The sequence below is a fragment of the Taudactylus pleione genome, unplaced genomic scaffold (genome assembly GCF_031769625.1).
Source record: "Taudactylus pleione unplaced genomic scaffold, aTauple2 ptg000556l, whole genome shotgun sequence".
Taxonomy (NCBI): Eukaryota; Metazoa; Chordata; class Amphibia; order Anura; family Myobatrachidae; genus Taudactylus; species Taudactylus pleione.
This window is the reverse complement of record NW_028284958.1, coordinates 17317314-17344852: the sequence shown is the minus strand read 5'-3', so window position 1 is coordinate 17344852 and position 27539 is coordinate 17317314. Positions and strand designations below refer to the sequence as shown.

Below are 27539 nucleotides of genomic sequence, written 5' to 3'. Positions count from 1 at the left end.
GGACGAGCGCGATACTTTATCCCTCTGATAAGCGGCGATGAGGGCTAAAAGTCCAGCAACTGACTTTTACCTTCTAATTGAATATGGCCTTTAGTGTTGTGCTATGGAGAGCCTCTACATCAATAACATTAGATCCCATTATATTTGTCTTAGGGGGAATTCAATTAGGCATGGAGAAAAGCTCTGGGTAACACACCCAGAGCTATTCAATTCACCTGCTTTTTACCAGCGCGGTAAACCAAACTATTCGATCCCATTGGTTTCCTTGCTGCTCCTGAGGCTGCAAGGAAAATTCCTGCCTCTGGAGCTTAGTGTGCGGGATTCCCGCAGCTAACTGAATCGGGCAGAGCTGCTAATGGGATATGCCCGATAGTTTACTCACCATGAAGTTCATAGTCTGGAAATGTGGCAAGTATCGAGTTCATTTCAAAATTAGAACATATTCAATACTCCATACACACCTATTACAACAGTCTCCCATGCCCTTTGCCCTAAGATACACAGCAGCTGCGGCTATAGAACAGTAACTATGTCATTGTATAATTAGATAACCTGATGTAAAGTATATAAAACACTGTTTTAGTAACACTTGCATTAACACCATTCTTTTTAATTTTTACTAGATCATTATTGTTATTTAACATTTCTTTTAAGTTTGATTTTTAAGCAATGACAGTGTGAGCATGAATTTGCTCAGCAATATCAAAATCGATGGTGCCTTCAAGGGTTCATATGTTTGTTCATAATCACAGAGTATACGTGCACATCTACAGTACCAGTGTATGCTTTCTGAATGCATTTACCCTTCCCCTCCAGTGTGTATCACTGTTTTACTATGCTAAAGATTTCCTCACCAGGAGAAGAGTAATGTGTAGTAGTCTTCTACCATTCCATGCTGCAGTATAGTGGATGGGCCAGCTGGGTAACCAGACACTCCAGTCTGCAACCTCATGGAGCACTTGAGGCAGCTAGGAAGTACAAAACTCCAACTTTTTGAAAAGGGAAGTGCGCTTCTGGCCCCATTATTATATGCGGGCACACTTAGGAGGAACCACAGTACTGTTCAGAGTTCTGCAATCCTGGAAGTCATCGTGGTAGCATCAATGCAACCAGCACCTCCATATGATCGAAGCCAAAGCTGAAACAGGCAGAGAGACACCCCTTTTGAAGTAAGCCCTAAACATAGGGGTGTATTAGTATAATATGGTACTTTATCAACTAAATAGGTGATGATTCTCAGTAGATCTTTTGAGGAAAGATGTTTTTCTAAAGATTAAACTTCCTCTATGGAAAAATAAAAATGAAAATGTGTTCTAAATGCAATTCCCAGATTAAAGAAATAATTCAAGCTCCAGTTTAAAGATCTACTTGCCTGGCTGAGACAAGCTTTCATTACCAGGAATGAGCATAATGCTAAACAAGGGGTTAAAAGAAGTCTTTAATAGGTGCAGAAGTGGTAGTTCTTACTCAGAATGGGATTCCTCGAGTGCTGTTGATCTTTCCATTGGAAGAGGGGAGGGGTCCCTTAGAGACCCCATGGATAGAATAATGGAGCATTCTTTTTGAAAAGCTTTGTTTATCTGCGATCAATGCATTTAGACCGTCGGCATCCCGATTGCATACCGTATATCTTCAAAGATTACATTGAAGCCCATTGTTGCTATAGCATCAGTATTTAGAGCCCTCAGACTACGGTGTGGAACTGGTCTGATTGATATCCAGGTAAACAGATTATACCTACTAAGAAGTATTGGTATTATATAACATGGGGAATTGATTTTCTATATAAAGCTTATTTGGATACCATTGCTAGAAGAGCCCTTTGGTTATGTCTTTGCATGTAGACGCAAAGTGCAAGCATTGCATGAATAATCTCCCATATAAAGAGAAATTTCTATTCAGATATTAGGCTCCATGGTACTACAAACTTACACATAAAGATTTAACCATTTGCCTTAAGGATGGATCCAGATGATTTTTTATTCGACCTCCTGTCATGACTCCAGTTTAGAGATGCAAAATGTAATAATCCCTGGAAGACAATACGACAACAAGCAGACCTTTCAAGCCTTCAAGGTAACAAAAAAAAACACAACCTGAGGCAGATTCAGAAAATCTCAATCACCATTGTCAGGAGAAGTCTCCTCTAACACCAGTAGGGGGCAGACTTTAACAACATGTAGACATATGGACACATTTAATCAAAGATCAATGGGTTCTAGTGAGTGAAAAATAAATGGTTACAGGACATGATTTCACCAGTATTTAAGAGGATATGTATTTGTACAAACCAGAACTCCCAACAGAGGGCCTGATTCAGCGTACACTGCTGAATGCAGATTCTCGATTATCGGGGATCTGCGCGTGTGCAGGACTAATTCTGCAAATGTAATTGCGAATCATCTAAGCTGAAGACAAGGAATCCCAGGGGAATAGTCTCCAAGGAACCTCGACTTCCCACTCAAGTTGTCTCAGATGTTTTTATAGACCTCTTGAGAAGTCACTTAAAGACACTGAGGAAGAGGAGGCATTCCATAGAATACATTGGGAAATGTTTTTTGTAGAAGAAATGGAATTGCTGTTTAGTATAATTTGCAGTATTCTGTGTCACTTTGCATGTCTGCTGTTGCATAGAGGTGTTTATTTTAGGCAAGGCTAAGAAATTGTGCTTTACCATCATTGTCTTTTACAAATCAAGCCAAAAAAGTGCACATTAAACTTGCCATTGTTTTTCATAATTCTCAAAAATGTACTACTTTAATCTTAATGTAAAGAAAGTTATCTTGAGTGTTCAAGATTTAATAGATACTTTAGTAAACACTGCAGTGTCAGAAGTGAAACCAAAACCACATTTTAACACATTACAATTTATAAACCATTTATATATTTGAATTTTTATTTAGCTTATGCTGCATTAATATTATACTCCCTAGAACATATCCATAGGGTGTGGGACATACCTGTATACTATTGTGTAAACTAGTATCTAATTTTGAGTACTTAAAACAGGTAGCTGCTGTAGTCTTCAAAAGATAGATTAAACAACACACTAAGGGCCTGATTCAGAGCCGGACGCTATTTGCGGACGGTCGTTCAGGAAAAGGGGGGTGGCTATTCAAATGAACCGTTCGCTCTTTGCGGTCTGTTCACGCCTCCATGTCTGAACGAGCGAACAAATCTTGCGGTCGTTTTTTGGATAACTACGCCCCCTGGCCGTGCGCATCCTACGTCATGTCCGCTATTTATTAGATTAATCGAGTACATCGACCAGCGTATGAACTGCTCGCTATTCTTGTGGTTGGTTTTTCCTACCACAATCTTGCGAGCAGTTCTGACTATAAAATAACCCAGTGACATGGTCAATGACGCTGCTGTATTAATTATGCCCCCATAAAACGCCCGCTTTGACCTTTAAGCACGCCTGCGATCGGATCTCCACTCCCCGTTTTCAAGCACCTTCCCCCGTTACCACTCACATACGCCTCCTCCTGTCACTCAAAATAGCAGGCATTCGCTATTTAGCGAACAAACGATTTTCGGCCGCACTGACTGGTTCGCGCATGCGTATTACGATCCGTACGCATGCGCAGTTGGGCAAACATCGCTCGGAAAGAACGAGCGGCCGCTTACGAGCGGCTCTGAATCAGGCCCTAAGTAAGGGAACAGGAGCTCAATGAATAAAAAAATCCTATAGAGAAATTAGATAGTAAAACTTAATAAATTCTGGCTGGCTTGGGATAATAAAATGCTGCTGTCTAGAGAAAAAAAAAAGTTAATTTGCTTACCCTTTGCTTTGTACTGAAAACTGAAATCATAAACGGTAGCACTATTTCAACACTAAATAGAGCCTACAAAAATACATATACAAATCAAATGGAAGACTATTGCCACATATGGAGGTATATGTAATAGGCTGTGGACCTCAAGCATCGTTGAGTCCCGTGTGAGACTTCCCAATGTTTTAAAGTAACAGTCATGTAAAAGACAAATTCAACCTGATTCTGCCTTTTAAATGGCTACTTTAAAACATCAGGCAGTCTCCCACAAGACTCACCGATGCTTGAAGTATGCAGCCCATTACATATACCCCAAGATGTAGATAGATTCAATTCAGTGCAACGCTGAATAGCCCCAGGAAGGAGCTACCGGAGGAATTCAATTCACCGCGCTGTTTGGTCTGACTAAAGGTTTGTGCGAGGAAAAATCCGACTAAAGTGCCGGCCTCGCGGCTGTTTGCCGACCTAGCTCGGCACTAACAACCTCACGGCTGGCACTTTAGTTGGAGAATGCCGGTTCTTGTGTCTAAACACCCAGGTTGCCGCGAGAACTGGCATTCTCCGACTTAACAGCACAGTGAATTGAATAGCTCCTGGAGCTCCCTGCTGGGGCCATTCTGCATTGTGCTGAATTGTATTCCCTCATTGTGTCGGTTTGTTCCAAGTTGGAACAAAAACTACTGAACTGATTTTCATGAAATCTGCATCATTTTATAGTGGAAATAAGTTAACCTGCACTTTGTTTCATCTTGATCAGTCAACATAAAGCTGAGCAATAACAAAAACAACATTTATTTACATCAACAATGCAAGAGACAGGTTTGGAACCATACGGGCGTCCAGTAAGGAGTGGAGGGAGAGGTGCTTTGGGCCCACGTTCACCTGAATAGGATTGAAATGCCGGCCGCCATCAGGGGGGGACTGCGGGGACTCCAGTCACGGGCCCGGAGAGAGTGGGGGCCCAGGTAACAGAGGTGTGGAACAGAGTGATGTGCTGTACCGCACGTCACTGGTGGAATGTACCAGCAGCCAGAGAGGAGGAGAAGAGGAGTCTTGGTGGCATTTAAAACATGGAGCCGGCCATGAACCTATCACAGCTCCTGGAACAGCAGCCAGCCAATCAGCAGCCGCTGCTGATTGGCTGGCTGCCGTTCCGCGAGCTGTGATTAACTCGTGGTCGGCTCCATGTTTTAAATGTCAGGATACTCTTCTTCTCCTCTTCTCTAGCTGCCGATGCATTCAACCAGTGATGTGCGGTACAGCACATCACTCTGCGCTGCTGTTCTCTGAGCTCAGAACGGCAGGTGAAGGACAGGTGATGTCAGCAGAGTTTGGAATCTGTTTATGTATAATATATATCACACATACATGTGGGTAAGTGCTGTTATATTAATTGTGCTGGGGCTTTCATACACATATATATATTACATATATATATATATGTGTGTGTAACCCCCCTTCTACCACTAAAGGGTCACGAGGTTACTAACACCTTTGTTACTCCTAATGTACCCACCCTTAGCATTCCTCTAAGTGGTGTACATCCCCATTGTCAGTGCCTCCACCCAAGTACTTATGGTCTATGTGGGTCAACTTGGGAAAACCCAGTGGTTAATGTAGTGTATTGACGCAATATACAAATACAGCTTACTTTGGAATTACATTCACCACCTTCTTCCTTTCTCTCCGCAGAAGATTGCTGAACTGGAACTTCCCTAAGCTTCAGTTTCCAGGTAGATATTACACAATAATAAACTGCTAAAAGTTTTCTTTATAAGAATAAATGGCAACAATAGTCACATGTGGTATATTTGAACAATACAATAGGTAAGCACAAAGAATACATGTTTGTGTTTCTTCTATAAATAATGCATCTAATACTCTAAGCTTACTTGCTCTAGCCAGAAAATGACAAACCTATGGAATGTCCATCTTAGTTCACTAGTTAAAATTTGTCTCTGTTAAATCTTTAGTAGTCCTTATAAAGCTCTACCGCGGCGCTTCCACTATAAGCATTTAAATAGTCTCTGTATAAGTCTCCAAACTATTAAACGATGCTCTGTATTGACGGCCTGATTCAGAGCTGAACGCTCTGACCAGAGCGCTCGCTCTGAATCAGGGCCCTCCTCCATGAAAATGGAGCGGCCTCCTGGCCGCTCGTATAGCTGTGGGTGACCACCCACAGCATATGCGAGCGGCCAAAAAGATGGTCGCGATGGTCTTGACCATCGTGACCATCGGACTTGCGACGGAGACCCTGCGGTAGGGTCTCGCTGCCACAAGCCCTGGAGTGATTTTGGCTCTATCAGAGCCAAAATCACTCCCACTGACATCACTAGTGATGTCAGTGGGGCCGGCTTCAGACGGTAGGCGTTCCCATGGGAACGCCTCCGTCTGGCAGGCACGCCCCTGGCACGCCCACCAAAGGGGGCGTGCTGTCAATCAACATCGACAGCACGCCCCCTTTGGTGCGAGACCCGGAGCGATGGAAAGCCCGTCGCTCCCCGGGTCTCGCGCATGCGCACGACGGAGCTCCCTCCGTCGTGCGCATGCGCAGTGGGGAACATCGACCCGCTTGCGAGCGTACTGCCGCTCGCGAGCAGGTCTGAATGACCCCCTGACGTCACAGTCCAGGTCCTGTAATAACTATACGGATGCCTTGGAGGATAATGAATCTCACAACTTAAATAACCATCTCCTGTAGGATATTGTAAAACCAAAGCACCAGTATATACAGTAGGTAATTAGTTGTAATATTACACACTATGGGTACAGCGCTACTGCTGCTACCCACCTGCTTGTCACTAGAGGCTCAGCTTGAACTTGCTGACCATTGATCCCCTGAATATGCATAGCAGGGAGCTTGTGATCGCCGTCTCTCTCTTCACTTCTGGCTACTTCCCTGGGCTCTACTGCTGCATGTACCCCTTCCTGTAAATATTATTCCTTCCAGTAAGAGCCAATTGTTGCTAGGCAACCCCTATACATATAGCTCTATCTGCTCCTCCCAGTTGTGTACTCCTGTCCCAAATTATGCAGGGAATTATGTCTATAATAATAAAGATGGCTTTAGAATATCCCCTGTATTGGTGCTGCTATCCTCTGTGTGGGTACCAGGTATGACTACTCACTGTCACCTCCGCGCTGGTGATTAAGGGGTCTATTTACTAAGTAGTATTAGGAGAAGTGAAAAGTGATAAGGTGCCAGCCAATCAGCTCCCAACTGCCATCTCACAGGTTGTGTTTGAAAAATTACAAATTGGGTGCTGATTGGCCGGCACCTTATCACTTTTCTCTCTGTCTGCTAACACTGCTTAGTAAATAGACCCCTAAATCAGCTTACAGTCATCTCAGCGCTACACTGCCTTCTCTCAGCGCTGCTCCTCTTGGCAGCGCTGCTGCTGAGATGTCCCACTGGGAGCTGCTGCCGACTGCTCTGCTTACCGCTACTGCAAGCCCCACCTCCTGGCAAACTGTAGCCGGCTCCTGCTCCACGACGCCGGCTGCCTCACTGCGACCATCTGCCTCCAGTCTGAGCCAGCTGCCTCCTCTCACAGGGAATGCCCTGATCAATGCGGGTCCCTCTGCTCTTCCCCACCGCCGGGACCACCTCCCACAACGCTGCATCTCCAGCAAGACGCGGTGAGTACCACCGTCCCTCCTGCTTCCCCAGCTCCGGCTGAGCTCCCTCTCTGGCTCTGTCCCCCTGTGCCTGGCAGCTCCTTTTATATGTCTCTCTGTCCCTCCTCCTCTTTTCCTGACAGGAACCCAACCACTCCCAGCCATATCACTCCGACCACTTCTTCTCCTGTGCATGTCATACACTGTGCACATCCTCACCACAGGGATAGAAAAAAGTACCACATAAAGTTATATGCAAATACATTAAAACAAAAAAATTATCAAAAAAAAAAATTATATATATAATATATATATACATACATATCATGAACTACAATACTCCATTATAAATACATGACACACACATACATTTTACCTCAAGAACTGTGACTGCAGTACATATATATTTACCTCATATATGTACTTAATATAGTATGTTATTTAACCCTTAATCAGGGTTATACAGGGTTGCAGATAGATATATATATATATATACACACATACATACAGTCAGGTGCATAAATATTGGGACATTGACAGAATTTTCATATCTTGGCCTCAGGGTCTGATTCAGAGCCGGACGCTCTGACCAGAGCGCTCGCTCTGAATCAGTGCCCTCCTACCTTAAAATGGAGCGGCCTCCTGGCCGCTCGCATAGCTGTGGGTGACCACCCACAGCATATGCGAGTGGCCAAAAAGATGGTCGCGATGGTCAAGACCATCGGGCTTGCGACGAGACCCTGCAGTAGATAGGTAGGTATTTTGCCGACTACATCCCATATATATAAAATTTAGAGAATTTAAAGATGAGTGTGAATGAGAATATGAATGAGTACTGTAGCCAACTACTTTTGAAAAAGGCTACCTATGAGCCTTTATAAAATCCAAGGATGTTTTTAGTGTAACATATTGTGGTGCATTACTGTGTGTAAAATAGACATTTGAATGTAAAATAAAAAGCTGATGTTAGGTTGTATTCCTCATATCCAGGTGTTTTATTTTCTCTTATCTGCGTTCACAATATGTCACACAAAGCACATCACCTCACCACTCGCCGTGAAACATGCCTTATTGTAATAAGAAAGTGCTCCTCTAAGGGCAGAGCGCGGCCTGAAGATATCCAGGGGCGAGTCAAAGATGGCCACAGCCATACCAGGGAATCGTTCCATTTCTCCGGCTAAGATCGCAGATCAGAGCACATTTTTCAGTCTTTGGGATATGGGGATTATTCCAATATCTTTAGCACAGAAGTTCTCAAACTTACTGAATAAGAGTCATATCTTGGCCACTGACACAATGTATGTGTATATATATATATATATATATATATATGAGGAAGGGACACAAGCAGCAACACAAAACATACAGATGTGTCCTCATACATTGTTGCTGCAGTCACTCGTGGCGCGCCATGTCCCGTAGTACTCAGCTTGTGCCAAGCATATTTTTCACCCCAAAATGCATCTTAGTCACAATGCAATTAAGACTGCACTGATTTGATATGTGACACTTGTATATCTGTGTTCGACTGAGTCAATCTGTATACAAGTGTCGCATATCAAATCAGTGCAGTTTTGTGGTGTGTCTTATGCTGGTTACACACTGGCAGATATATTGGCTGATCAATTGATCAGCCAATGGGGGTGATGTATTATAGCAGCACTTATCCTGCCCCTATAACTCCTCCTGCTTCGCCTCTTTACAGAGGCAAAGCAGGAAGCACTAACGATGAGATGTATTAACATCTCATCGGCTGGAGCAGGGGAGTGAAAAAAACCCCTCCGGCGATCCCTGCTAGAGCACACAGCACATCGGCCTAGTTCTGATGCGCTGCGTCTCACTCCCAGCCGGCTCCACTGAGCATGCACGGGATCTTGTAAGCATCGTGAGATCCGGCGTGCAGCCCCCGGAGCAGTCAGCCACCGCAGCAGGGACAGCGCTGTCCCTGTTGTGGGGATAGGGCATTGCCAAGCTGCAGCTGTCGATATCGATAGCTGCAGCTGGCAGAACGGTCAAGCGAACTGACCGCTTATACATTGCCCTGCCTATCGGCGCTGCTATCTTACATACATGGGGAAGAAGCGGTATCAGTGCCCATAACGTGCACTGATGCCACTTCGGCGGTTAATACATCTGCCCCAATATATCTTGTGTGCTTCAGCCAGTGTGTACCAGCAATATGTCTGTGAAGGATTGTAGTTATGAGACCGGTGGCCTTGATACCAATCAGAAATCTCGACACCGGAATGCCAGCCTGAACGAGGTAAGTCCGGTGCGCCCTTAGTGTTAGCCGCGAAGGGGAGGGTTAAGTTTAGCAAGCTTAGCAGGTTTAGGTTTGGGGGGGTTAGGGTTAGGCACCCTCCCGGGAGTGTTAGGTTTAGGGTGCGGTAAGGGGGTATTAGGCACCACTAAGGGAGGGTTAGGGGGGTGGGGGAGGGTTAGAGATAGGATACTTACCTGCCCTGTAGGTATCTTCTCCCTTTAGGCTGCCGGCGTCAAGATATGAACCGGTGGCTTCATACCCATTACGTCTGTGAACGACGTAGCTCACAGACATATCGCGTCTGCTGTGCTGCACAGCCAATGCCCAATATATCTCCAGATATATTGGGGCGTTGTGCTTGCAGCAGTGGCCGCGGTGAGGCGGGCGCGACACGCACAGATGATGGTTGCTCAGTGTATATGAACAACCATCATCTTCATATATATCTGTTAGGTGTGTACCCAGCTTTAGTAGAAAAAGATGTTCGGCGCAAGCAGAGTTGCATGGGACCTGGTGGCTCACTCTGGCCATTGAGGCTAGAGGTATGAGGAGACCTCTGCACTTAAAGGGAATGATTTTTTTCATTGCATAAATCGATGATATAACTTACATTTTCCAGGATTGTTATAGCTATACTTTTAGGGAATTGTCCAGGTATATTTGGTGCATGTGACAATTCAGGTTTGTGCGCTGACTGCAGTTCCATCTACACAGCAAATGATTCCACACATGCGGCCATGTCCCACCTGTCATAAAACAATTGGCCAGATATGGCTGCTTGGGCCAAAAAGGACTACGATGCCCAACAGAAGGTTGATTGGATCACTATCGGAGATGCTGGCATATGCCAGTGTGTGGAGTCATCTTTTGACCACATCGATAAGGTGAAGCCAGAAATGTCCAATCTCGTCACAAATATAAATAAGTCTGTCCGGGGACAGCAGCAGCCTATACATTGTCATTCCCCTTTGCTGAAATGCCAGCACAGCGTGGCACAAACCTGTATCTTTTTCATGCCCAAACTGTATTCTTCATTATTTGGGTGCAAGTGATCATACCTTCGCACCTGTAATAGGAGCAAACACTCGGTATAGAAGTATTGTACACTTTTGTTGGAAAGACGACACAGTCCAGGATGGAGGTCACAGTAAAAGCCATTATATTTACTTTCATGAATGCAGGATACAAATATTTTACAATCGCTATTTCTTTTTTTTTTTTTTCTCAATATATCCATTCAACAAAAAGTCACAAGAATATCATTATGTATAATAAAGATAAAATAATACACCCATTTTGTAAATTCTCACAAGTTCCACATTTTGTTTTGTAATTCCCTTTACGCCAAAGTGACTGCGACAAAGTCCAGCTTCTGCCGCCAAATAGATTTATAGTCTGCATACCATGGACAAATTGAAAAAACATCCGAGGTTTATCTCAAGCAAATATTTCACTGACACGGTACATAAAAAGGTTTGCTCTGTGATCCGTACTTAAGAGTCTGGCATGTTAATGAACGGTTTCCCAGCCGTGTTAAATATCTAAAAACATTAATTCCATATTTACTATGTATTTCTTGTGTGCAGATATGGGTCATGTTAAAAAAAAAAAAAAAACCTAAAAGATGGTTTATGATTGGTAAGGCAGTGGAACTGCTAATAGGTATATTCCCTTTCCTGACACATTGTATGCACCACAGCTCTGCTAGTCTAAAAATCTAAAAATAGATGAAATATTTGGGCAGCTACGAGACTTTTATTTTTCTGTTCAACTGTCCGACAATATGAAAGCATCATCATTTAAGAAGTTAGAAAAGTTTTGCAGTAATTACTGGCCTCTATTTTCGCAAGTGTTAAAAGGGATATGCAAACGGAGGCTGCCCAGCTATTATACAGTCCAATCCGCAGCTAGATAGAAATAATCGGAACTGTACTTCGACAATAACTTCTAAAGAAAAGTCATGTTTACAAGTGTATCCCCCTTTTATTTACCCTTGATATATTTTGGTATCGATAGAAAATAAGAATACTTAGAAATAGGCATGTATAGAAACATGAGGGGCACAGTAATAAAAGGCATCTATCCCACTAAAATATATACACAATATTTTTTTCTGAATTATTTTCAGAGTAACAGCTGTGAAAGTTGTGCCTTGGGCTCCCTAATTTTCTTATTGAGAAGTTAAGCTGGGAACACACTCGATATATCGTTCAGACGGGGATCGGAACGATGTTTAGTACAGATCTTATCGTGTGCATGTCCAATCCATCTGCGCAGCAGATGGGAGGATGCAATGAAGGACACAGGGCTATTACAGGCAGCATGTAACAACACATCATGCCGCTGTACCCCGGATCTTGCGTGTGTACGGCGTGCACGATGTATCGTTACATCGCTGGGTACACACATCGTATAGTGTCATTTACTAACAAAGCCAAAACGGGTCAGTTTCATGATCAAACATGTCCTGTAATTGTAAAATAAAGAGAGCAGCAGAAGTAATAGTTTTATTCCCATGAGCAAAAACAGAAAACTTTTCACATTGCTACACTGACCCCGTCACCTGTATTGTCTCAGTAGCCAATAGAATCGTACCACTTGTGGCCGTTCTATTTGATGAAAGTGGTTGAAGAAAAATAGATCTTCTAGCATTACAATATATAATGACTGTACTTTACAGCTCACTCACATATCAATATTTTGAACGAGCTCACCCAGATGCCGACACACATTTTAGAATATCCAGGTTTGCAGACCCTGTCTTATAGGGAATACCGCGCTGCATTCTAAAAGCAATAACACTTATTGCCACTATTATATGGGTACCATGGACACAAGATCCATAAAGCATTAACATTTACAGTAACTAGACCACAGTCTTATTCACGAGACCACTATCGTTTAGCTCACTGCAGGGAAAAACAGGATTTGAACTTTTTTTCTTTTTGGTATCATACAGCAATTCAATATGACAAAGTTCAACATCCATTTTGGGACACTTGGCCTTTGTTATAAATACTTTAACTGATACTAAAGCACACAACCTGGCCGTACTTGCTGACAGATCTACACCAGCTGGAGAACCACAGGTTACTGCTTATGTTGTAGCAGCCTGTTCTGACAAGCCTGCAGCTTATAGTCCCAATGTACACCACTTCATGGATTGTGGGGGACGAGGACGATCCATTGAGTCAACGAAACAGACTGAAATTCTAAAAAGTAATAAATATTTTCTAGTATAAATTTTCACAATTAAAAAACTGCAGTGTTTTAATTCCATGAGATATATATATTTTTTTATACAACATAATTAAATGCATAATTGTCAGTTATTCTTTAAAAAGGTATACAGTATGTACAGACTCTCTACCATCATATGGAGATATCTATACACATAAATTGGATGCAATAAACCTCCCAAATTAAATCTGAGACAAACCTGTCACAAAACCCTCTACACATTGTAATTCCTCACAACTTTATTGTGTGCGTGTGTATTATATATACATATATATATATATATATATACACACATACATACACACACACACACACACACATATAAACATACATAGACACACACTTACTGTGGAGAAATGTACAGGAACAAGTCCCACACCTGGTTGTCATATGAGAAAATGTCATATGTTAGGATGGGTGATACATATCATGTTTATATTTTAGTGTCTCGTGTTTGAACATATTTTGAACGATTAGGTGGCAATAATAAAATGTGATGCTTTTTTAAATAGAATTTGTTCTCTGGCCCATAAAAAGTAGCTCATTATCGAGCAGCTTAGTTAAATGTTTCGTTTGGATCCTCTGCTTAAAGCGGAATAATCTGCATAGGACGATAATACAGTCAGCATAGCCATTCTGTAAGGCACACAAGATAATAGACAGTAAAGGGGAAAGTGTTACTGCGCTAATTAACCCCTATACAAAATTAAATATTTAATCTTTACCACTGCAGGTTTCATTTCATTTGCTTCATACACAGCAATGTGGCAAAAGCATCCTGCATGCATAGAAACAAAGGTCATTGGTAGATTGATTCCTGATTCCTAATGTATAGCAAGATACATTTTTAGAACACGTGTCCAGTAATGGCCTCACTAGTGAGTAACTGCTTTGTCATGGAGCAGATATTACGGTGTGATACAGTTAAGTGGAAGTGTGGAGTTGGAAAGTGTTCAGGTAAAGTTTTTCTAAGGGCCCAATAACATTCTAATAATACCACAAGATAGATAGGATACATTTAAAAATAAATCTGATTTAAAGAAAATGTTCCAAAGGATCTACAGTGCCAGATGTTTGGTATAAGTGGAACTTAGAAATGTAGCTGGGAAACCATGCAATGGCCATTTATACACCTTTAAGTATATTAAGTGCATGTTTGTGCAATAGGCAGACTGGCACCCAGGCGCATATACATCTGTCCAAGCACTATTATTTAGGAGCAGCCAGAGGTAGATGCAAATACACATTATATTGCTTGTGATTGGCTGATTGTGATGCCGGTAGGTGCTTTTGTTGTTGCATATATAAAGTTTTGATGTATTAAAATAATACAAAATCATTTAAAGTATTTTTAAAACCTAAACAGCGAATGCTGTGTGTGCATATCCGTTGTTTATTGGATGACTATGCTGATGGTGTCACCCGCACTTTACCATAGTTACCCTCAATTACTGCATTTTTAGTTAACTTTTAAGTCTGCAATTTGGTCTGCAATTGTGACCCCCCTCTGCATTAACCTCAAAAGGTCTCTATCCTGCTGCAAGGGACTAGCACCAAGGAGGTAACTGATAAAAGGGACATCGCCCATCTCCTGCAAAAAGTACTAGTACTACCTGCAAAAAGTACTAGTACTAATCCAAAACAATGCATCCTGTAATAATATTCATATTTCAATAGTGATGTAATGACCCCTGTCACCATCATTACATTACTGAAAAGATATTTTTTAAAACTACTGGACAAGTGGCAAATGTATATTAAAAATAAGGGGAAATGCATTAGATGGATATGGGTATGTACAATTTACTAGCAACAAGATCAGAGTTACCATATATATTATTAGCCACCTCTTATTGTGGCAAAACAAGTACATTACATTTTTCAATTAATTGGTCACCTGACTGATTACAGCCCTCTCCAACAGCAGAGGAGACAAGAGACCACTGTTTTCCATACAGAAGCCACACCACTTGAGACACTCCATGCTATGAATACACATTTAAAAAATGTCCAGCTGCATTCCTAAACCTCAGCATTTGTCTTCTGTTCATTGTATATGTTTTGCCACATTGCTGTGCATGGAATCCAAGTGAATTACATTAGAATTTAAAAAAGAACAACAAAAACACACCACTGTGAAAACCACAAAACAAAATTTTATACAACTCTCAGAAAAAAAGGGAGTTGTGCAGTAACAGTACTAGCAATTAATACCCAAAAGGGAATACAGCATATTTGACAAAATTGTACATTACACATTGAATACTCTTCTACTTGATAGGATATTGCCTTTATCAGTTCAAGTTGGCAGAAATCCACAAAAATATTTTATAATAATATTATATATCTCCTATTTAAGTTTGGTGAGCATACAATACATTGGTACTTACACCCTGTGGTGAAATATTTAGGATGCTATATACAAAGAACAAGAGTTTGGCTCAAAGATTAATTTACACATACAATTATAAGTGTAGCATGGCTTGTTTTTCGTTTTGTAGATGTTGCATTATTTATTTGTATTTTTTTTTACTCTCAAAGCAAAAAAAACAAAACAAATTAAAACAAAAAAATATAAAAATCATAAAATAACAAGATAGAGCTATAGCCTACAAAAAAAGCTTGAACATATAGCTTTGGTTTATATAAATAATTCCTTACAGAAAGTGTTCAAAAGTATATAACTTTTATATATAGTTATTCATTCTTATGGGTATTGTTTTATTTAATTTTAATAATATAAAATATACACAAGCTAAAATCATTTCTTTATCTGTTTTCAAGGTATGAATGTAAAAAAAAAATGTTCTGAAACATATCCCAATTATAACTTAATATATTAATTTTTTTTTAATGCCTCCAACAGGCGTATAAATTCTCATGCTTAGCCCCGACTCGAGTCCCCCCTATTTTATTTTTAAAGACACACACTTCCAGAGAACCTCCTTTCTCTTCTCTGGTACAATTGCTGTTTGTGTTACTCGTGCAAAAATAGATTATGTGGCTTAAGCCCTTCATACTCCTTTTGTGAGGGGGGATTTCTGTAGGATAAAACATTTCATATACAGTATTGCTTTCTTTTGTTTCCTGCTTTGGGGTTTTCATTCCTGCTACAAAGCCATGTCTTTAACTCATCTGCTTACAGTGGGGAACACATCGCTTTGCTTTTTTTTTTTTTAAATGTAAACCCCCTTGGTAGTGAGGGTTAGAGTCAGTTGAGGTGGTAAAGGGACTGATAACACGGCACTGCACTATAGGGATGAAACATGTTTTCATTACTCTCATCCCCATATTAAACAAACATCCCTTTACTATAGAAGTCTCAATGTGGTACAGTATAAGATGCAGAAGGTTTTTTCCCTTTAGAAAAGGGTCATTTCAAACTCCACGTAAGCGCCACATTGTCTTAGATCGTTGTAGGTCTGTATACAGTCACTGCAGCAGGTACCTGATAGAATTGTGAGAAGCACAAGCGAGCGCACAGAAACACACAAAGATAGACTTGTGATATATTTCTTTTTCCCTATATTTGTGTGTATGTCTAACATATATTATAAAAGTATACATATATATTACACATACACTGTGAATATACAATAAGGGTTCTGCATCCTCTGTAAACGTTTTTTTTTAGATATGCTGGGGACTCTGCCACAAAAGATGAAAGAGAAGGCTCTATGTCACCCATGCATCCATCCTCATGCGCTTCATCGAAGGGCTGTCCCTGTCCTCATTATTGGAATTTCGTCCCATGCCAACAGGAGAGTGGAAATCATTCCTGACGTCCTCTCGGTCACTCCCATCATAAGAGCTGCTGGAGCTGCTTAAGCTGTCAACGGGTGATCTGCCCATTTCTGGGCGGGCCTGGTGTTGATGTTGATGGTGCTGTGGAGGGAATCCAGATGAGGCGACTCTGTCTCGGGGAGGAGATATTGGCTCTGACTTTATGTTGACATTTTGGTTGGTATTGATGGATAAATTTGAACCCTGAGATAACTGCCCACTAGCCCTGTGGAATGAACAAACCAATATTCGTTACTATAACAAGCAGAGGATTCACATAACAAGTCATCAGAAAAAGTGGTAGATGTTGCTGTGCTGGGACTGATAAGTGGCAGAAGTTGCTGTGCTATGACTAATAAGTGATAGATGTTGCTGTGCTATGACTAATAAGTGATAGATGTTGCTGTGATGACTGATAAGTGGCACATGTTTCTGTGCTATGGCTAATAAGTGGCAGATGTTTCTGTACTATGACTAATAAGTGATAGTTGTTGCTGTGCTATGACTAATAAGTGGCAGATGTTTCTGTACTATGACTAATAAGTGGTAGTTGTTGCTGTGCTATGACTAATAAGTGATAGTTGTTGCTGTGCTATGACTGATAAGTGGCAGATGTTGCTGCGCTATGACTAATAAGTGATAGATGTTGCTGCGCTATGTAACTAACAAGTGATAGATGTTGCTGTGCTATGACTAATAATAAGTGATAGATGTTGCTGTGCTATAACTAATAAGTGATAGTTGTTGCTGTACTATGACTAATAAGTGGCAGATGTTGCTGTGCTATGACTAATAAGTGATAGTTGTTGCTGTGCTATGACTAATAAGTGATAGATGTTACTGTGCTATAACTAATAAGTGATAGTTGTTGCTGTACTATGACTAATAAGTGGCAGATGTTGCTGTGCTATGACTAATAAGTGGCAGATGTTGCTGTGCTATGACTAATAAGCGATAGATGTTGCTGTGCTATGACTAATAAGAGGCAAATGTTGCTGTGCTACACTATATAGGTATTTATCAGGCTGACAATTCCACCTGTCATGTTTCCAGGCTGATGCAGGACTGATATATATATATAAAATTTGGTAACCCGGATGGACTGGCCAGCTTAAGAGTCCAGATCTTAACCCCATTGAGGGACTGGGACTAATTGGAGTGATGGGTGCGTTCTAGGCCAAATCGACCTTCTTCAGTGTCACAGTTGATCAGTATACTTAAGGCGGAATGGCAAAACATACCACCTGCTGTTGTCCAGGAACTTGTGGACAGTTTGCCAAGAAGGGTGTCTATAGTAATCACTGCACATGGTGGACTTACAAAGTACTGATGTCAATGAAATCTCTTGATCTATTACTGTCAGTGTCCAATCACTTTTGTCTACAGTGTATAAAAGGCAGATGTTGCTGTGCTACAACTACTAAGTGATAGATGTTGCTGTGCTATGACTGAGAAGTGATAGATGTTGCTGTGCTATGACTGAGAAGTGATAGGTGTTGCTGTGCTATGACTGAGAAGTGATAGATGTTGCTGTGCTATGACTAATAAGAGGCAGATGTTGCTGTGCTATGGACTAATAAGCGATAGATGTTGCTGTGCTATGACTAATAAGAGGCAGATGTTGCTGTACTATGACTAATAAGAGGCAGATGTTGCTGTACTATGACTAATAAGCGATAGATGTTGCTGTGCTATGACTAATAAGAGGCAGATGTTGCTGTGCTATGGACTAATATGAAGCAGATGTTGCTGTACTATGACTTAATAAGTGATAGATGTTGCTGTGCTATAACTAATAAGTGATCGTTGTTGCTGTGCTATGACTAATAAGTGGCAGATGTTGCTGTGCTATGACTGATAAGTGATAGATGTTGCTGTGCTATAACTAATAAGTGATCGTTGTTGCTGTGCTATGACTAATAAGTGGCAGATGTTGCTGTGCTATGACTAATAAGTGATAGATGTTGCTGTGCTATGACTGATAAGTGATAGATGTTGCTGTGCTATGACTAATAAGTGATAGATGTTGCTGTGCTATGACTAATAAGTGGCAGATGTTGCTGTGCTATGACTAATAAGCGATAGATGTTGCTGTGCTATGACTAATAAGTGGCAGATGTTGCTGTGCTATGACTAATAAGCGATAGATGTTGCTGTGCTATGACTAATAAGAGGCAGATGTTGCTGTGCTACACTATATAGGTATTTATCAGGCTGACAATTCTACCTGTCATGTTTCCAGGCTGACACAGGACTGGTATAGAGAAAATTTGGTAACCCGGATGGACTGGCCAGCTTAAGAGTCCAGATCTTAACCCCATTGAGGGACTGGGACTAATTGGGAGTGATGGGTGCGTTCTAGGCCAAATCGACCTTCTTCAGTGTCACAGTTATTGCTGTGCGACAACTACTAAGTGATAGATGTTGCTGTGCTATGACTGATAAGTGATAGATGTTGCTGTGCTATAACTAATAAGTGATCGTTGTTGCTGTGCTATGACTAATAAGTGGCAGATGTTGCTGTGCTATAACTAATAAGTGATCGTTGTTGCTGTGCTATGACTAATAAGTGGCAGATGTTGCTGTGCTATGACTGATAAGTGATAGATGTTGCTGTGCTATAACTAATAAGTGATCGTTGTTGCTGTGCTATGACTAATAAGTGGCAGATGTTGCTGTGCTATGACTAATAAGCGATAGATGTTGCTGTGCTATGACTGATAAGTGATAGATGTTGCTGTGCTATGACTGATAAGTGATAGATGTTGCTGTGCTATGACTAATAAGTGATAGATGTTGCTGTGCTATGACTGATAAGTGATAGATGTTGCTGTGCTATGACTAATAAGTGATAGATGTTGCTGTGCTATGACTAATAAGTGGCAGATGTTGCTGTGCTATGACTAATAAACGATAGATGTTGCTGTGCTATGACTAATAAGTGGCAGATGTTGCTGTGCTATGACTAATAAGCGATAGATGTTGCTGTGCTATGACTAATAAGAGGCAGATGTTGCTGTGCTACACTATATAGGTATTTATCAGGCTGACAATTCTACCTGTCATGTTTCCAGGCTGACACAGGACTGGTATAGAGAAAATTTGGTAACCCGGATGGACTGGCCAGCTTAAGAGTCCAGATCTTAACCCCATTGAGGGACTGGGACTAATTGGGAGTGATGGGTGCGTTCTAGGCCAAATCGACCTTCTTCAGTGTCACAGTTATTGCTGTGCGACAACTACTATGTGATAGATGTTGCTGTGCTATGACTGATAAGTGATAGATATTACTTTGCTATGACTGATGAGTGGCAGATGTTGATGAGCTATATGAGGCAGATGATGTTGTGGGGATGTAGTCAGGAAGCCGGCGGACGAAATGCCGAACGCTGAAAGCCCGGAATGGAACTAAAGATAGGCGTCTAAATCCCGACGCTCAGCATACCAAACGTAGGTAAGCCAGGCGTCGCAAGCGGTTAGCCGCTGGGGAGGGAAGGGGAGAGGGTTAGGCACCACCGGGGTGGAGGTTAGGGGAGGTGGGGTTAGGTTTAAGCACCCCTGGGGGGAGGTTAGGGTTAGACACTAGTGGGGGAGGTTAGGGTTAGGCACCACTAAGGGAGGGTTAGAGTTAGGAGGGGGAGAGGGGTAGGGATAGCCTAATGACCTCCCCTGTTGGGATCTTCATCTGCCGGCCTTCCGGCGTCGGGATTTCAACCGCCGGGCCTCCGTCTGGCAGTATTACATACCCAACCCGTTGCTTTGCTATGACTCACAAGTAATAGATGTTGCTGTGCTATGACTGATAAGTGATAGATATTACTTTGCTATGACTGATGAGTGGCAGATGATGTTGTGCTATGACTGATGAGTGGCAGATGTTGCTGTGCTATGACTAACAAGTGATAGATGTTGCTGTGCTATGACTGATAGCTACATGTATTACCTTTATCATGACTGGTGACATAAAGAGGCATGTATTGTTAGCACAACACTGACCAGTAATTATCAGCTGACTGATTTATGCAGTGTTCTGTTTTTTCATATGTACATCTTTAACGCAAGAATATTTATTCTGCTGTTTTTAAATCTGTACTAGATCTATTTTTTATGTAAGGAACATGCAATCGAAGATAATATTGGCTACTGTCACTGGCAAAGCATGCTGGAAAGTGACGTTGAGGCAAAAGAGTCGTTTCCCAGAGGTGGCCCCCACTTTCCGAGGATGTTCAGCTCTGAGCTGACCAGTTTGAGGCTGATTAATTCTTTGGCAGGAAGACCCCAGGCTGTATGTCTTCCTGCTGTAGCATAACTACCCTGGCTTGTTCAGCCTGGTGCTGATTTTGCCGTGGTGGTGCCAGTTTTTCCCCCGATTTTCCATTACCAGTCCAGGCTAAGAGGTCCATGGATGGTTATGGGTTTAGATGGGGACTCCACGCCATTTTTTATTTTGAACTATTTAGCCCTAAGAAGCAGCACATCAGATGGGAAGATGCAACCACAAAATTCATCAAACCATGAATTGAGGGCACACATTATGCCATGGTCGTTGCGATCCATCGTGGATCACAAGATTGGCCAGCATTTCACATAGTGTGTACCCAGCTTCACTCACAAACATGGAGTACACCAGTCACAACGTGAAACCAGCCTCAGCCCAAAGGGTAGAAAATCCCTAGCGAAATCTGGCCTACAAAAAAATGTGCAATCATTAAAAATACATTAAGTACTTTTGTTGAACTAACTCTATTCAATTAGAGCCCCTTTTTCACTAGAAACCCTTTTTAACACCCATTATGTTAACATGTTAATGGGCGTTAACAGATAAAATCTGAAAAGTTTAAAGACCTGTGTGTTAACAGGGTCTTTTCACCCATCAACAGCCTATTTATCGGGGATTTCTTTTCGGGTTCCCCATTAAGTGCAGCCTGTGGACTGCCTTTGGGCTAATTGAATAGCCCCAGGGGATTAATTAGGACGCGGTAAATTACCATGGCTGATTAAAGTCTCCTAAAACATGTTCCTCATGAAACTGCTACCGGAAATGCAATGCTTCTGAAATGAAGGGCATCAGACAAGTAACTTACACACAGAGCTTGTAAACATTGATTTGTAGCCGCTTTATCCATCTGCGTGTCAAGCTGCAAAATTGCTACAAAAACACAGTATTTACCGTAGCAATTTTCAGTTGTAGGTATAATAAAATTAAAAATTAAAAAAAATAAATAAAAAGAATTGTGAGCTATATTATAGTGCCAAACACATAATTTATTAACATTAAACACTTCACTTTATACAGTATGATGTTCCAAAGTTACCTTTAGATTTATTTGTAATGTTAAAAGTGTCTTTATCTTTCCGTGCAACCTCTTTTGTTAAAATTATAATCTGATTTTGACTAAAAATGTTTTAAAACTCTTTATCTATTTGATGCTTTGCTTTAAAGTATTTGTTTTTCACAGGTTATTTTATCTTATTAAAAACATGTTAACTTGGCTGGTCTTTTATAGAAATAATCTATGCGCAATATGTATTTTCCGATTATCTGCTGGCACAACATCTGATACTGTGTGAGGTGTATTGATTAAATAATGGCGATGATAATGGATGAAGCAAAGGTTCTGAATGGGCACTCACACAAGAGAGCTGAGGGCTGCTTGGCCTAAGTGATGCTGCTGCCACGCAGACATCTGTCCGATAGGCAGCATTCCTGGGGAGTTAAACCCTTGTAGAACAGACAGGTCCGCACTGGTGAGAGAGAAATCTGTACAACAAAGAAATGGATGGCTTACTTCAGTAGTCAAGACAAAACAAAGAAGATAAAGGCAAAATGCATCATATTAAATGAGGGATGCAAAACACCAAATCGAAAAAGGTTAGGCATCCTTACCTAAGATTTCTGTCAGTCGCGATATACCTATTTCTGACATGTGAGCTCTGCATACACAACCAATTTAGTCTCACTCTAGTATGAATGCGGGTTGCTAATACATTCACAATGGTCTTTGTTATAGGCACAGTGGGAAATCCAGGCATTGAAAAAACTGTTACACACTTTGCCTAGACACTGTCCACAAAGCCTAATTTTCTTTTAGGCAAAGTGGTAAACTCTCTTTCATTGTCTGTAGAGGATAGATAGAGCTCTGACAAAAGTGAAGGTGTCCATCAAATTATAAGCCACTTCCTCAGCTCTCTTGGTTTTAAGAGGTTTCAGGATAGCAGACTTTGTAAAGTTGTCCTGGTAGACTAAGTGGTTCCCAGGCAAAGCAGGTATTTTAATTTTCCTACTTTTCCTAGGCAAAGTCATTAATTAATTTCCCAAATTGACTAACATACAGATGTGTCCTCATACACCTAGCCACAGTGCGCCATCTGTCGCGAGTGAGCCACAGGGTCTCATGCGGCTTGGCTTGCGACGAACGTCTTTTTCACTCGCAAATGGATGTGACAAGCTTCTTGAGACTGCACTGATTCATTTGATATGCGCCACTTGTATATCTGTGTGCGACTGAATCTACATACGAAGCACAACGAATCTGTTCGTGGAGTAAAGCCGCGACCACTGCATTCATAGTACTTTTGTATACACATTCAGACTAAGTCGCACACAGATATACAAGTGTTGCATATAACATTAATCAGTACAGACTCCTGAAGCGGAATGTCTCATCCTAAGACACATTTACGGCGAAAAAAGACGTTCGGTGCGAGCAGAGTCAGACGGGACCTGACGCCGAGAAGGGCTGTTTGGCGCAACTGCAGTAATAGTGTATGATGACACATCTGTACATTGGAATCGGTATGTAATGCCGTCGGATGTATTGCCAGCTAACTAAATACCGATGCTGCAAGCCCGAACAGTCAGGATCTCGACTGGGGCTGTTAAGTACCCTCACTCTCCCGTAGTGGTGCCAAACCCTAACCTCCGCCCAGTGGTGCATAACCCTAACCCCCCTTCTCGCACCCTAAACCTAACCCCCCCGGTGGATGCCTAGCCCTCCCCTCCCCCCAGTGGCACCTAACTTTAACCCCCCTTCCCCTAGCCTAACCCCCCCCCCCCCCTTGGGTGGTGCCCAACCCTAAGTCCTCCCGGGGGTGCCTAAAACTAACCCCCCATCCCCCCCCCACGGCAAACAGCTAACAGTCCCCGCTTACCTTCGTTCGGGATGCCAGGCGTCGGGATTTTGGCATCTGGTTAAAGATAGGCGTTGGTATTTAGACGCCTATCTTTAGTACAGAATCGGGCTTCCAGCTACGGGACTCCGACGTCTGGCATGCCAGGCGCCGGTAAATTAAATGGATCCCTGTACATTAGGGGGCCGTATCAATTAGATGTGGAAGCCACCAGCTTCCACGCAGAAAGCAGATTCTTCTCACACACGAAGGAGGCACGAACAGGATCTGTCAATTGTAAATGGTCGCAAAACGCACAACGCGAGCTGCCGGCTGTGTGTAATTGAATCCACCCCAAGGCATTGTCAACAGTTCCTAGGCAAAGCAGGAAATAAGTAAGAAGATAATTTCCTACTTTGTGTACAGTGCCTGAAATGTGTTAGGCAATGCCCAGGCATTCTCCACAATGCCCGATTTCTTCCTTGGCCTATAACATATACAAAGAAATGTTCCAGCACCTACTGTGACCACTGCTATACTACTGTTGCAGCCACCAATTCAGGAGTCAGCTGGTACTTGTAGCCGTGTGTTAAATTCTATAGCTCTCCTACATCATCACTGCAGCAGTCCAGCAGGGGTCTCATTGTGAAACACCCCGTTAAAATTTTTTAATTGGATAACAATCATTTAGCAAAGATAACTGACCAAATAAGACAGATAGGGCTATTGTAGAAGACAATATTGGTTAGACTAACCTGTATTATACGCAGTTGGCATGCCCGAGTACACCAGGCCCTGTGTAGCCAAACTAGGAGTAGTTACAGAGACCACTGGGGTAGCGAGAGGCTGTGTAGACTGAGAGCTGTTTATCCTTTGGGTATTCTGTGAACAAACACACAAGTACATATTTATCATTGATATACTTTTGCCATGTATAGTACTGCAATGTATTACAGTGATATTTGCTAGACTAATATACAGATGTGTCTTCATACACTATTGCTGCAGCTGCGCCACACATCTCCTCTCGACGCGCCAGGTTCTGTGCCACTCTGCAAGCACCGAGCATCTTTTTCACCCGAAAATGCATCTTACTCACAATACGATGCAACCAAGACACCCCACAATAATACAGTGATTCATTTGATATGTGATTCTTGTGTATCTGTGTGGGACAGAGTGTGAATTTGTATACGAACTGCTACGATGCAGAGGTTATGGCTTTTTTCCGCCCCAGGTTCTGTTGTGCTTCATATACAGACTCAGTCGTACACAGATATGCAGTACAAGCGTTGCACATTAAATGAATCAGTGTAGTAACGTGGTGAGTCTCAGTCGCATCGCAAAGTAAGATGCATTTTTGGGTGGAAAGGACACAAAAAAGAAGCTCATCGCTAGCAGAGCAGCACTGGACCTGGCAGCTCACTCACGCCAGGCGCCTTGCGCCACATGGCGTAGGTGTATGAGGCCACATATGTAAGTGGCCAAGTGAAAAGCTGGAGCTAGAAATCAAATTAAGAGAGAAGCAATAAACCAGCCTATGTAATCCGGAGGCTTTCAACTTGTGTCTCAGACCCAAAATATGGGAGCCCATTCCATTCTGAGCCCAATGACTGTATCACCAGAAATCTACTGGAAGCTTCAACTAATAAAAATCCTAGAGGTATTACAGTAGTTTCCTGGTTGGATGATTTACTCAGCTAAAAACTGCCACAATCCCGCTGAAAAACCACAGGTTAAGAGCAGAAAATACCATCCTGATTTACTCCCCAGTAAAACCATACAAACTCCAGATTCACTAAATGGCACTTTTGAACCTTCCGCAATCCCACCGACAAAGCCACCCAGAAAAATAACCTAACTCTGGCAGGCATGTTTGTAGCAGACACTTCACAGATGCTAGGCTTCAAGGCCTAGAGCTGCTGATCACTTTTGGCTGGGAATGGGGAAATTTTATAATATACACACACGTATATATAAATATATATATATATATATATATATATATATATAATTTTTTATTTTGAGAATCTTGATGTTTTTAATGAAACAATAAACAAATAAATAAAAACATGCACAGATCTCAGGGATCTGTGCAGTTCTTGCAGCGGGTTTGCTCCGCGATAGGCACCTGTACTAGTTTAGAAACCAATAGAAATCATCAGTGTGTTTTTTTTTTTTTTCTAAACAAGCTTTGCAAACCCTTCACTTAGATAATGTACCGTACCCTTTGGTACACGCTGCCACAGCTATACAATAGAACCACATACGCATTCCATAGCACATCATTTATTTATTCAGTATTACAATAGAAATAGGGTTTGTTTTATATACTAATCTTGTGTGAATATATATAGCAGTGATCAAATAAATGAAAACATTGCAATAAAGCATGAAATAAAAGGTGACAGTTGTGTGACCAACAGAGGGCAGTCTTGTCCTGCTTATGACGGATCATGCACATACACTACCTGCATGTCACAAAGCAGACATAGGAGAGAGATATTATTATTATCATCATTTACTCATATAGCGCCAGGATATTCCGTTATGCTTTACAAATGAGATATACAAGCATGTATACATATACACACACATGTACATACATGCATCTTTTACACGTATGAGTGAAGGTAGATTTAAAAGATAAATAAAGAACAGATCATGCACAAAACTGTAGAAGCAATACAGCACGGTAGAACATGCGCATGCAGTCTAACAGGCTGTGATTTGTGGGCGCTCATGATACAAGTTTGCTAGGTAATCTCATCCTGATACCTGGATTACATGTGCCTAGATCACAGACAGTGACAATTGTGCCATCTGGGTGCAGTCACTGCGAGGGGCACTGTTATACAATGACGGGATGGAGTCTGCCTGGGAGTAGCTTTTCATCATAGCATATTTTTATAATGTTATACACTATAATTATGGAACATCCCACTAAATAGAAAACCCGAGCATACCAGATCATAGAGCCTATATTATTACTACTACAAAACTGGGAATTATGCAGTGCAGGATTTACAGTCCACTGAGATGATGCAAAATTGATGGCGCAGAGATTGGCATTAAAAATGAAAGGGGGAGGGGGCTGGATCTCTGGGAAAGCCATTCACACGGGTAATAAATAATTATATATTTAGGTGTGAAGAATACTCTGACGAGTGCTTTGTGGGGCTTGAGGCCGTCTGTATACATAGCAGGCTTGTGTTTTAGCCCTCCTGAGGAAGATGAGATCATTTATAGCTCTGTCAAGAAATGACCTCATCAGGGATGATGTAATCTCAGTTAAAGGAGACAGAGCTGTGCTGCGCTCCTACTAGGCTGAAGGAAACTTGTAATAACCTGACAAGTCGTGAATAGCTATATGGTGGGGGTGTCAGTGGTGGCAGGTGCTGTGTGGCACAGTGCTGTGGTCAGTGCTTTCCCAGACACAAAACACAATCTAATGTTCCCTTTAAAAACAGCTAATAAAAAACAAGCCCTTAATTTCTTCACCAGGAAATAATTTTATCCTGTTAATTTAGTAATTGACCATTTTATTTTTTTTTTCTCTTGATGTTCCAAAGGTTTCAAAGGGAACATTTCTGACAATATATTTATTTAGATTTCTGTCAAGCACACATTAAAACTCACCAGATCTAATTCATCTTCTTCTGTCTGTACATAAATGAGGAAAAGTAGAATTATAAAGGATAATACACTGCAGTTTGTGTGGAGGTCCTAGTGTAAAGTGAGCTGGC

At 41.7% G+C, this 27539-nt stretch overlaps 1 protein-coding gene across 9 annotated transcripts in view; it reads right to left on the bottom strand.

Annotated features, from left to right (window-relative positions):
- Positions 1-15036: 15036 nt before the first annotated feature.
- The window catches only part of MEF2A (myocyte enhancer factor 2A), a 152550-nt gene continuing 140047 nt past the window's right edge, over positions 15037-27539 (bottom strand). For 6 of the 9 annotated variants that reach the window (XM_088452693.1, XM_088452698.1, XM_088452700.1 and 3 more), the window contains 4 exons: positions 27433-27456; positions 24549-24675; positions 22318-22444; positions 15037-16909 (listed from right to left, as the gene is read on the bottom strand). In XM_088452693.1, coding sequence (XP_088308819.1) covers positions 16576-16909; positions 22318-22444; positions 24549-24675; positions 27433-27456 — 612 coding nt within the window. In that variant the 3' untranslated portion in view covers positions 15037-16575. The remainder of the gene's footprint in view (positions 16910-22317; positions 22445-24548; positions 24676-27432; positions 27457-27539) is intronic. The other 3 variants (XM_088452697.1, XM_088452702.1, XM_088452701.1) reach the window with 1 other exon arrangement.